Source organism: Apaloderma vittatum, unplaced genomic scaffold (genome assembly GCF_000703405.1).
Source record: "Apaloderma vittatum isolate BGI_N311 unplaced genomic scaffold, ASM70340v1 scaffold24281, whole genome shotgun sequence".
NCBI lineage: Eukaryota > Metazoa > Chordata > Aves > Trogoniformes > Trogonidae > Apaloderma > Apaloderma vittatum.
In genome coordinates, this window is record NW_009697716.1 from 55,977 (window position 1) to 68,831 (window position 12,855).

The 12,855-nt window shown below is 41.5% G+C and overlaps 1 protein-coding gene across 1 annotated transcript in view; it reads left to right on the forward strand.

The window, feature by feature from the left end:
* DOCK7 (dedicator of cytokinesis 7) overlaps positions 1 to 12,855 on the forward strand; it is a gene marked incomplete at its 3' end in the record, with an annotated part of 88,826 nt that overhangs the window by 49,552 nt on the left and 26,419 nt on the right. The window contains exons 15-27 of the mRNA XM_009877753.1: positions 274 to 391; positions 970 to 1,040; positions 1,833 to 1,971; positions 2,165 to 2,266; positions 2,521 to 2,607; positions 3,317 to 3,548; positions 4,807 to 4,971; positions 5,904 to 6,073; positions 9,741 to 9,833; positions 11,049 to 11,138; positions 12,161 to 12,256; positions 12,361 to 12,501; positions 12,654 to 12,767. Coding sequence (XP_009876055.1) covers positions 274 to 391; positions 970 to 1,040; positions 1,833 to 1,971; positions 2,165 to 2,266; positions 2,521 to 2,607; positions 3,317 to 3,548; positions 4,807 to 4,971; positions 5,904 to 6,073; positions 9,741 to 9,833; positions 11,049 to 11,138; positions 12,161 to 12,256; positions 12,361 to 12,501; positions 12,654 to 12,767 — 1,618 coding nt within the window. The remainder of the gene's footprint in view (positions 1 to 273; positions 392 to 969; positions 1,041 to 1,832; positions 1,972 to 2,164; positions 2,267 to 2,520; positions 2,608 to 3,316; positions 3,549 to 4,806; positions 4,972 to 5,903; positions 6,074 to 9,740; positions 9,834 to 11,048; positions 11,139 to 12,160; positions 12,257 to 12,360; positions 12,502 to 12,653; positions 12,768 to 12,855) is intronic.

Sequence of the window (12,855 nt, forward strand, 5' to 3'; positions counted from 1 at the left end):
TTTTCAAGTACTTTTATAAACAGGAACTACTTTAAAATACGATGGCAGTTAAAAAAATATGACTGATGTCTAATATAAGGGGTCATTATCAAATTGCTTGTACGGGTGTGCCCTTATGTCGAAGAGAAAAGCATCTGGCTAATGGAAAATGTCAAACCCTTTGCTTTGACTCTCTGAGTGTTCCCATAGAGGCTTAAATAATAGCATTAATAAAGGTGTGAACCCTCACATTCTCGCAGGCAGGTGCTCATCTTATGCCTTTGTGTCTTGCAGGAATCTTCTTTATGTCTATCCTCAGAGCCTTAACTTCGCCAATCGCCAAGGATCTGCCAGGAATATCACTGTAAAAGTCCAGTTCATGTATGGAGAGGACCCGAGCAACGCTATGCCGGTGAGGGAAGGACGTTGTGCTCCGTGTGAATGCTGCTGCCAATGAGGCAAAGTACATATTGTGGTTGTAAAATGGCTGTGTTAAAGAAAACCTCGTTCAAATACATTTCAAAATAAGTTCAGAGGAACATAAAATATTTCAGAACGAATACATTCGTATAGACTTTGCAATGTAACAATGGAGTAACTAGTCTTTTAACCTGAAATGTTTGCAGTGGAGACCCTTGTGTTTGGAAAAGCATCTTTGCTTTCATGCCAAAAAAAATTACAGATGGTACTTATACCTGTGTTCAGGGCCAGGAGTGAGCAATCAACACCTGGTGAAAACCTCCATAGCAGTGGTTACATTCATTGGTTCTTCAGCCATATCTGTGTGTAACTGGAATTATTAAAATTATGAACTCCTCAGTCACTAAGTAAAACATTGCATGTAAGTGAAGGGACATGTAAGAAGCAGTTGTCACTGTAGGCAGATGCATGGATTCATGCACGGAGCTGTAAATGTCTCTGCAAGGTTATGGAACAAATTCTTGGCACAGTTTGACGGGAGAATTCTCTGGGTTTTTTTCCTTTTTGCAGGTCATCTTTGGCAAATCCAGCTGCCCTGAATTTTCCAAAGAAGCATACACAGCTGTAGTGTATCACAACAGGTAAAACACATGACAGCCTGTGAAAGGACATGGCCCTGATATATGTGAGTCCACCCAGAGGAAGTTTTACTGGTGTGAAAGTGGAGTGACTCACCAGTGACTCTGTCTCAGTGTTAATTATTTAACAGTGGCTGTCTGGAGAGCACTCACAACAACCGCATTGTTAGAGTTTTGCCCTGACTAGGAGCTGGAGTCTTTGTTTGCTCTGGTACAAACCAGCTTTGTGTCAGGGCTCTGATCCTTAGCACGTAGCCCAACTCAGCAGATGCTGAGTCCAAGCTTCAAGTTGGTAGTCATGAAGATTTACGTTCTAAACTTATGTTAGCATGTGCTTCGTTATTTTCCTGGAGTCTTTTAGACTGTAGTTACAGATGGGAAGCACTTGGTCTTGCAAGTAATTTCGTTGCAGCTGGGGTAGGGATTCAGCTGAATCTGGGCTTTCCATGTTGATAGTCCGAGGGAGAGATGTACTGGGGAGAGGATCCTGTCCTGCAGGTTGGGGTTTGTGGCAGTCTCTATAAGAAAAGAGTTTATTGCTCCTGGGGAGCAGCACAGTTCAGAGGGCCTGTGTGAGGAGGGGGCTGCTGCTTTCATTTTTTTGTGGACTGTAAATGCATACACAAAGTTTTTCCAGTCCTTAGTAATCAGGAAGTGAAGCTTTAACCCCTTGGGATAGTCTGTAGGCTTCCTTCCCTCCACATACTTCAACTCAAAGGCCTTGGTCTCAAGCATAAGATAGCAAACCATGCTGTTTGTGTTGATGACTCAGTTGAGGGTCTGGTCTCTGCACAGATCGCCTGATTTTCACGAAGAAATCAAGATTAAGCTTCCAGCCACTTTAACCGATCACCACCACCTGCTTTTTACTTTCTACCATGTCAGTTGCCAACAAAAGCAAAACACTCCCCTGGAGACTCCTGTCGGATACACTGTGAGTGTCTTTCAGTCTTTATGTTTTTTAGCACAGGATGTATTCTCATAATGCATTTGTTTGCGGTTAGTTCAGCATCGCTGTCAACTCATACACCATTGTAGAATTTGAGAATTTGACAGTCAAGCTTGAAAAGTTCAAGAAAGCCTTGTATGGTTTTGATTTTGCTTTTGTTAATTCCTTCTCCTTAAAGTGGATACCGATGCTTCAAAACGGACGGTTAAAGACTGGTCAGTTCTGCCTACCTGTTTCATTGGAAAAACCACCACAGGCTTATTCGGTGCTTTCTCCAGAGGTGAGTGGTTCTTTGTGCTGAAAATCAGCAGGAGAGTATTTCTGTTAAAAAGTGAAAGAACGTATATGCACATGTATTTTTAACTCATGGGCTATTTGTCTGATAAATATTTGTTAAGTTTAGACAGGAGTGTGTGTTTTGTAGCTATATGTGTGTGATCTGACAATACAATTAAAAGAACCGGCAGCTTTGATTAGAAGTGCTTTAGCTCTGCTTTCTGTCACCTCCTCAGTCACCTTTCTGTTATCCTGCAGGTTCCGCTCCCTGGGATGAAGTGGGTGGATAACCACAAAGGGGTTTTCAATGTCGAGGTTGTCGCTGTATCATCCCTCCACACTCAGGTAAATGTTAAGAGCAGTCATCGTAATAAAAAGAGTTCGATAGTCTTTTGACAGCTGAAGCACTGTCAGAGTTGATCCTGTGAAGGGTATAATTACTGGTAGTGAAATCACAGTTTCATTTTCAGTTCAGAGCCAGTAGACCTCTTATTCCACATTCTACTGTGAGTATATTTGAGAAATTCCACTTAAAAATATGAGGAGTTTGGCCTTTATTCACAGGAAGTGAATGGCCAACAGTGTTTTCAGACCTGTCTAGCACATAGTCCAGGCGTACGATGTTTTCTTGTTTTGCCTTTTCCCCTCTGCCTCTTTTGTTTCTTCATGTATTTTACATCTATATGACAGTCATCTTGACTGATAATTTCAATTTAATTTTATTAATTCTTGGTATGTCATTTTTCTGTAGTTTGTTTTGTAAATAGTAACATGATTTTAGCAATTTTTTCTCTGTTTTTCTAACAATACACAGTCTGTGGGTCCTCTAGTTTTGCCCTGATAACTGCTGAAGACTGGCTGATTTCGGTTGAATTAGACATATTAGACAAGATGTTGAGTTTCTGCTAATTTTGTAAGATTAAATGGTCAGAGAGAAGACTGAGGGAGAGAATCCATCCGTGAGGTACAAATCCATAGAAAGTGGAGTTATTCTTGGAGCTTCTTGTTTATATTGTTTGGTTTGTTGTTTTGTTTTTTTTTTGCTTATGTGTAGGACCCTTATCTTGACAAGTTCTTTGCACTTGTCCATGCTCTGGATGAGCACATGTTCCCTGTGCGAATAGGAGACATGAGAATTATGGAAAACAACTTGGAAAATGAACTGAAGAGCAGCATTTCAGCTTTAAATTCCTCCCAACTGGAGCCAGTAGTGCGATTTCTTCATCTCCTGCTTGACAAACTGATTCTTCTGGTAGTAAGACCTCCTGTGATTGCAGGCCAAATAGGTATTCTATTTAAGTTTTATAGAGAATTACGTATCTGAAAGTTTGACACTGCCAATTTTATCATATTTATGTAGAAATGAAAAATTCCATTTTTATGCTTCATTTTAGTGCCCCTAATACACTGTGTATCTTCAAAATAAAATGTGCTGGCATCCAGATCAGTGCTGATATACGCAGGAGCAATATTTAATGCACAGATTTTCCAGCCTGACTGGTAAATCACCACGTAGAGACACCAGAAAGGGGCATGACTTTCATGAGTTGGATGCTCAGCATTTTCTTAGTTGTGGAGCCTGTTAAGGTGTCTCTGTACTGATATTCAGAAACTAAGAATTTCAACCTTACTGGTCACCTTGGAAAATCTTGAAGTAAGGTTAGAAGATACCGATGCCGTATGTTCCTCTGACTGTTGTGGTTCTGAGAGTGAAGCACAAATAATCAGTCCCTCCTTTTGCTTGGTTTTGTGGGCTGTACTCTGGCAGTACAACAAATCTCAAGTGGAAGTCAGCATTAGATAGATCTGTTGGGATTTTTCATAGGAAATTTGAGCTTGGGCATGATGGAATACAAGTATCTAAGACTACTTTAAAAAAAGAAGGAAGGTTATCTTTCTGGGGAAGAATTTTGCTTGAACTTATATTGTAAAGCTTTTGCAGTCTTTAAGTGTTTTGTATTGGTTTGGCTTGTCTTTATGGAGCATTAAGAACATTACTTTTTAAAAACTAAGATATACAGTCTCCAGCTGTTGTCTGCTTCATCCTTAATTTGTTTAGAATATCTGCCTCGCCCCATGTGTAAATTCCTGTACTCACTTTCAGAACCTTTTTTTTTTCTGAAACAGAATGGAATTGTTCTTTTTATTAGTTTATAATTTGGCTGAGGCTTAAATGGAGGAAATAATTAGCTGAGAAAAGTATGATAAATATCCAAAGGGTATTATTCGTCAATTAAACAAGGACTTGATCTTCTTACCATTACGGCTGATGACCAAAGTTGAGCTGATTCCAGAAATTAGGCCTAAATTCATTAAATTGGTTATTAATAATTATGTGGAAGCTTATCACTGCAACACCTGTTCCTGTCAAGCTGTTCATCGGACCGACATCAAACACCAGGTTCCGCTTTTTATGAGAAACGCTCGCTGTACTCTTAACAAGCCTCACCATTTGTCTTTTAGAAGGTGAACAAAATGCATGTTTAGGATTTGCTCACGAGTACTGCTGCGGTGTAAAGCAACCTCCTCGCTTTTTACTTTCAGTTAACCTGGGCCAAGCGTCTTTTGAAGCGATGGCGTCCATAATAAACAGACTTCACAAGAACTTGGATGGAAACCAGGACCAGCACGGCAGAAACAGCCTTCTTGCTTCCTATATTTATTATGTTTTTCGCCTACCAAATACCTATCCCAACTCACCATCACCAGGTAGCTCTTTTTTTTCATTTTATTTCAAGTCACAGTTTGTTAAAAGCAAGCAGTTGCTCGCTGTTGCTGGCAGATGCTCTTGAGCTCCAACTGCAGGGCTGGATCCCTGCCAAGCCCTGTTATTAACTTTCTCTCTGATCCAGTGTAGCCGTTTACAAGATGAGTTTAATTACAGTTGGCTATGTCAGAGATTTAACTACTTGATGACTTTAAATAGCAGGGCTGAAAGACCACGAGGCTAAATTATGGCAAAATACTGGGTTTTAAGTTTTCTTTTCTGTGGCAGCAGACAGATATGGTACACTCCTGGCCTATTCTTCTTCCCAGTTTCCTTCACTAATACTTTTGGACTTCCATCCAGTTCCAGCAAAAGCTGATACAGTGGAAAAGGAGTGTGAAATTCTTGAAAACACGTTGGCACAGGAGGGAAACAATTTAATTCCACCCTTGCTGAGAACAATCTGCAGGAGGGAAGAGAGCGTGTGAATGACAGCCACATAAAACTGGTCTTTGGAAGGGCTGTTGTGCACAGCACTTGCTTCTTGCATGCAGTGTAAAACCTCTGAGAGGACTTGGGAAGGTTGTGTACTTAAAATTGTGCCCAGTTCTTTGGTGCTTTTTGAGTCTGAGGTCTGGCAAATATCTCTTTAGCTAAAGATATACCTCATGCTGGCTGCCTAAATCTGTGGGAAGCCTGTGGGAGCTTCCTGCTTCCCACAGATCAGTGGAAAAAATAGCTTTTTAATCCCATCCCTTTCTGCCCCCTGCTCGCCTTGGAGAATCAGGCAGGGGAAGGCGTTAGGGAAGATTTCCCTACGAGCCAGACCTCCTGGTTATCCAAAGGGTTTGCAGCATCAGGCGGGTGTAAACCAGCATGGGATCAAGGTTCTGAGTGATGATCTTACAGGATGTTCTTCTGTACCCCATCGCAGGTCCTGGTGGCTTAGGGGGATCAGTGCATTATGCCACCATGGCTCGATCTGCTGTGCGACCGGCAAGCCTTAACTTGACCCGCTCACGGAGCCTCAGCAACAGCAACCCAGATATATCTGGGACCCCCACCTCACCGGACGATGAAGTTCGCTCCATCATTGGCAGCAAGGTACGCGTGCAATGCTGGGGGTCTTGCAGCATCTTTTACTTAATCTTTAAAGAAATAACAGGGAAGCTTTTACGATATTCTTTTTCTCCTACGGAAAAATGTCCTTACTAATGGCCTCTTCTCAGACTTTTCTGGCAAATGCTGATAACACTACTGAAACTCCGCTTCTTGAAAATAGTTGCTGATCTCTCTAACTTGTTGGAGACCATCCTGGCAGTGTTACTTCCACCAATGTGGTGGCTAAGGACAAGAGTCCTTCCAGACTTGTCTCCCAAAGACTAGTAGGACAAGAATAGTTTTAATACCTCACTTTTCGCATGGCCAGCAGCCCTGTCCTCTGACCAGCTCTGTTGCATCTCCCCAAACCTTGCATCCCCTAACTTGCCACCCCGTGATCCCACTCTTGCCTCCCAACCCCAAACTCTCTCTTCTCTGCATTCAGCACAAATGGCTGCTCAGATTCTTTTTCTACTACTTATGTCCAGACGAGCAGGAATATTCCTAATCCCTGTATGGGCCGGAGAGGAGTTTGGATAGCTGAGGAGTGAGCCATAGTCCAGCCAGCTGAGCTGCAGTGTGAATGCAAGGCGTGCTAACTCTGCACCCACACTGACTCCCCACACCTAAAAGTGACTTTCCAGCGTGGACACATCAGTGCAAAGTATCTGGCATGGTCTTGCTTTGGCTTTTAAGGGCTCAGGACACGCATCTTCTGCCCCTCTGGTGACTTCCAAGCACATAGGACTGCTGCAATTTCAGTTGGAGCACTTCAGATTTCTGCTTAAAATAGGTGGGATGAGCTGGGGCAAAGCTCCCGTGTTCGTAATTCCCTTCCCTGATTGGGGTGCCTTGGCTTGTTTGGGGTTCTCTTCTTTTTAATCTTCAAACTGTGGTACCTTACAGCAAGGTGAGAGGATTTCCCACCCGTGGCCCTTCACTCTTCCAGTGCAGAGGAATTCCTGAGCCCTTTCAGAAATCCTTTGGAAGATGAAGGAGCAGATTTGTTAATAAAACCATCAGCCTGACCAGGCTTGACACTGGTTGGTCCTGAGTATTATAAGAGCAAGAAAAACAGTTTCAGAAAGAGGTTATCTGTTTTAAATGAGTAACGTGATTTGCTGACCAAATAAGAGGTGGAAGAACTGTGCGTAGGCAAAGCATTATTTCTTACATCAAAGTTAGGACTTAGAAGCCTTAAAATATTTTAAAGACCACTTCAGTATCTTGCTAATTAAACAACCCTGACCTTTTGTGAAATGCCACAGGCACTAATGTGCATGTGGAATTTACACAGGCTATCAGACGTTTAGCATGTGCTTTCCTTAAGGGTAGTCTGAGCATCTAAAATTTAGCTCAGTCTGACTATACAAACTTTTGGTTGAATATAATTATTTGTCCTTGTTTATCAGCAGACAAAAATGAGACGCTTCTTGGGATGTTGAAATGATGAAAATGGTGCAGAAATTCCTATTCTATTTCAACAAATAATGGCTTAAGCACATATACCCAAATAGGGAGCCTGCACTTCCAGGTAGAATCTGTCATGGGAGGCTTTCTACTTCAAAAAAAAAAATAAAATAGTTTTTTGTTGTTTGATGGAAGTCTTTGGAGTCCAGGCCTGTATTGGTTTTTATTGTAAAGAAAGATATTTATGGGTTTGGTAAATGCGCATTAAGTCTCCCCTTTATCAGCTTCTTATTTAATTTTCAAAATTCACATAGTCATCCCCTTTACAGGATTTGGAAGATTAGAGCAGGTTTTAGGTCTGTCACTTATTTTGCCTTCATTGGTGACTTGAGGCAATGTAAATTTTATACCGTACTGAAGCAAATTTATTAATTGTCTAAAAAGACCTCTGGTGACATTTTATATTTCAAGTGTTCCTGAAATGTTGGAGATGTGCTGGGAAGAAACAGAGAAGATTGTGGAGTTTCATTGCTGTGACAGCAGATTTTCACAAATGTGTGTTAAGTTCCTGTGCAGATCCAGCTGCAGGTTGAACCCCAGAGACAGAACAGAATTTAGTATCAGATTTGTGGACTTTTGAGTGACTCTGCCAAGCATGAAGAAGCTCTGGTACTCTTTTATTTTCCGAAGAGGGAAGAATCTTTCCCTTTTCAGATTTTTACAAAATGATTTCTGCTTCTGCAAAGACAGTATACATTTACCTTTATCCTCAAAACCAGAGTGTCATGATTAGAAAGCTTGTGAGCAGAAATGTGAGTGTGATAAAGGCATTTTCAAACTTAGACCTGGTACTACAAAACATGAGCCTAGTTCAGCATTCTGCAAAGTCCATTTTAATTCACTGTGAACAAAATAAAGCATATTGATGGGTCTGAGCAGGGCAGAGTGCTTTGATTTATTTCTTCCCTAGAAGTAATTGAGATTGACACGTTCTTTATGTGTGTTCAGTATTTTATTAATGGGACATCTTAAGCAAAATTACAACATTGCTGTACTCTGCATAGAGGACACCTCGGCGGATTAGTGGTTCAAATCCCAGGTTACAGCTCTCGCACTGGGTTCAACCTCAGGGTGAGTTTTTCTTTACTGAGAGAAATAGATTGTTAGGCTTGGTGGACTTTGCAGCTGGTGGTAATCGCTGGGATGAAACGGGCTGCACCTTTGCTTCATGTATTGGGAAAAAGCCCTCAGTTGGCCCAGAAACTAGGATCAAAGCTCTTGCTCAGGGGAGGGTCGAAAAGAACATGTGGAATTTGTGAGGAACTGCTGTTCGGTTGTGGCATCGTAAAACTGCCTCCGTTAGAGCTGGTTCCAGGGACACGGGCAAGTCCACTGCACCCCACTGAATGTTCCTAACTTGGGAGCAGCCTGGGTAACAAACACAAATTTAAATTTTTCCCTTTCTTCTTTCTGAGTGTCTTGAGAGGAGAAGGGAGCAGAGAGACGGGAGGGATCCACAGTACTTTTACCCATACGATCCATTGCAGGAGTAGAATTTGGAGTACAAACTAGACTGAGCTTTTAAAAACCAGGATGATTTTTTCAAATATTTTGCTTGGCAAAGCATATTTGTTCCAGAAAAGGTAGGTGATCTTTCCTCTCTTTGCCACGTTGCCTGGAGAAAATTCCTGAGTGAAAACCTGTTCACAGGGTTACAGGATTTTTATTCCATCAATAGGAAAGCATGTGCGAGCTGATAGTCACCCTCTTCAAAGTCTCTGGGCATTTCTCTAAGAGTTGTAGAGCTTATAAATTGTGGGCTGCAAGCAGTCTACCCTAAAAGTGCTGGAAACTTCAGAGAGCATCCTTGGTGGTTTTCACATGTGTGCACTGATTTTCCCCCTGTCACACTGTAAATCTGGGCTGGCTCCATCTGCTGAAGTGAAAAGGTTTGAACTGATTGAAGTAAGAGTGGGGTTTTTCAGGAGGAGGATAGTTTTTGAACATCAAGCATTACAGCTAGGACAGGTTGGACCAGAGGTGACGACAGTGTTAATGTGGTATATGTGTGTGATGAGATAGAAAATAATCCTCTGGGGTAAAATGTCTCGACAGACATCCGAGTTGACAGTGCTAACTGATGATGTGTTTGCAGTAATACCTGGTCTGATTGCTTTTAAGGACTAAACTTTGACTACTGTATGGCATGCAACATGTAATATTTCTTTCCTTTCCCAACTGCTTTCTATTACATGCCCAGGGTTTAGACCGCTCCAATTCCTGGGTAAACACTGGTGGTCCAAAAGCAGCCCCATGGGGATCCAACCCCAGCCCAAGTGCAGAGTCAACACAGGTGGTGTCTTCGGTAGAGGTTTTTCTGGCTTTGTTTTCCCTGATGTTTTCCTGTAGAATATCTTCCTTTCAGTGTACACTCCGATTTTGGTGGTTTTTTTCCTTTCTTTTTAAAATTGTTTATTTATTTTTTGAGAACGTTGTGAGTTTTATTTTATAAATTAGCATCTTCTCTCCCCACCACCTCACCACACTGCATGAAAAACCTCAAAATGCGTGAACGTGTCCCCTTCTTTCATTTCAGTGGTTGCTGGTCTGTGAAATGTAAATGCTGTGACTGCTTCTCTTTTCTTTTTTTTTTCCTCTCTCTTTCTAACACTAGTTTCAGCTTCAGGTGGAGCACATTTCTAAGTGGGAACGTTAATCATAGCTTCATAGTTTTGTCCATGTTTGCCATTCCTTTTGATGTTGTGAACCATTTTGCCATTCTCATCAAGCATTTAGTCTTCATCGTCAAGTAATCCTTCATGACTGTTTGAGTGGAATATTGTTAAACCAAAATTGGTTACCAAATGTAAAATTCTTTCTTAAAACCATGTAAATTTGAGTGCCAGAGCGTGACTTGCCGGGGCTAATTGTATCTGTTCTGTGTTGCAAAGTATGAAAACTTTATGGCAGCTTCGATCAGAAAGAGTTAATTTATTTAGCCCCCATTGCCTGCTGCTTTCCACTGCATGGTTGCCTTGAACGTACCTCTCAACTGTACCTCCTTTCAAGTTTATCAGTCTTCCAGAAACACTTAGTCTGAGTTTAGCTGCACTCATGGCAAATTATTTCCATCAGAACCAGAACTTCAGTAATTTTCTCATTCCCTGTGCCCGTAGCAGCGTCACTGTGGGATACGTCCCCCCGTGCTTGGTCTCTGGTAGATTGAGAGGTATGGACTGAAATTACAAGTATTACCTCTGGACATATGCATGTTGGTAAAACACCGTGATGAAAAAGTTTCATGCTTTGCAGCATTAAGTGTCTTGGTGCATAAGAACATGCAGTTGTTTAAATAGCCTGTATGTCTTAAACCAATAGAAAGTACTGTCATTTTGTTTAAACCAAATCTGTAAATGAATGAGAGTTTGAGAATGCATAAAAAAAAGTGTAAAGACAGTAAAAGCCTGCAGTTGGAACAGTATTTTTGTAAACGTTGTCCTTGAGCTGCAAAACCCATCCACAGCAAACTTTAATGTCCTGTCATCATTCATTCATCTCCACTCCGTAGGCTACGGATCGAAGTTGTAATCGTATGTCTTCGCACACTGAGACGTCAAGTTTCTTACAAACATTAACAGGACGATTACCAACTAAAAAGGTAGATTTCAGTGAAGACAATTGATTTTGTGGGGCAGGGAGGTCAAGTCATTCTCAAAACGTGATGCAATCTATTCTTTTATTTATAGCCTGATTTTTTCCGAGGTCATTAGGAACTGCTGTTGCTTAACGCCTCTGAATACCCAGGCTGCAGCGAACGTGAAGTATTCTGACAGAGCTGAACTGGGAAGAATAAAATGATCAGGAGTAGCTTGTCTGATTTAATGTCCATAGTGTTTGGAGCCAGTTTATTACTGGCTTTCAAAAAATATGAATAGCTCTGTCTAGACATGTAAATGATACATTCTTGTGGGCAAAATTATAATGTGTTAAAGGGTTTGCATTATGGATATGTGCTGACCTCAGTTATGTAGGTGTTAATCCGAAGCGACTCCGGAAATTGAATGGGAGTTACTCCCTTTGAGGAGATGAGATCCTACTAAACAGTATCAGAAACACAAAATGACCGAATTCTTTGTGTAATGAAAATGTGATCACTGACAGCATCCAGTCTGTGGGTTGGTCCTCCCAAGAAAAGAAATCAGAAAGCTATTTTTTTTAGCCCCACGTTTGTTTCTTACTGTTTTAAGTCCTTTCTCACAGTAGAGATACATCTTTGTACAAATTGCTTTATATGTCCACTTTTTACTCCTTTTTCCTGCGAAAATCAGACCAGGCAGAAAGGTAGACTTTTAAACTAAACTAATTTAAGCACCAAACTTTTTGTTGTTATTATTATTTTTTGGGGCGGGTGGACAATTCTTTTGACACTTGAAATTCAAATTCGGAGCAAGATGCTGTGAAATGTTTCTCACGTCACGTCCCATAACATCATCCTTCATTGTTAGCTGGGGGTTTCTTTAAGGGATGCCACCACCACTGCTGTCATGTTCCTAGTTACTTATTTTGCTTAACCTCATTGTTTGCCATACTTCCCATGGACCGTGCTGCCATTTCTCATGTGGGCTGTTTGACGAGCTGGTCGCGAGGCTCGAGCTAACTTCTGGATTTGAATCTCTGTAGCTTTTCCACGAAGAGCTGGCCTTACAGTGGGTTGTGTGCAGCGGCAGCGTGCGGGAGGCAGCCCTACAGCAAGCCTGGTTCTTCTTCGAGCTGATGGTGAGCAAACTGGAAACACCTCGCTTACTATCTTACGGCTTGTAGTTTTCAAACACAAACGGCAACAGCTGCCAGTGACTTGGTTGTAATTTATATTGCTGTAGGTGAAGAGCATGGTGCATCATTTGTATTTTGCTGACAAACTGGATGCGCCAAGAAAGAATCGTTTTCCTGAGCGTTTCATGGATGATGTAACTGCTTTGGTCAGCACAATTGCCGGTGATATAGTCTCTCGGTTTCAGAAGGTAATGGCAAACAATTAAAGTGAACCCTGGTCAGAGCTCAGGCACCAGAGTTCCTGCATGCTGTTTACTGGTGCCTGCACAGGGAGTTGTTTGAAAACATGCAGTGTGCTCTTATTCATTGTCTTTCCCATTTTTCTCTTCCTTCTCTCTAGGATACAGAAATGGTTGAAAGGCTCAACACCAGTCTTGCATTTTTCCTCAATGACCTGTTGTCTATCATGGACAGAGGATTTGTTTTTGCTCTTATTAAGACCTGCTACAAACAGGTGAATGCAGATAAATGTTATGACTTAACTGTGAACCGTAACTGTCTTTGGACAGACAGTAAAGTATGGACACAAAATTCTGCTATTC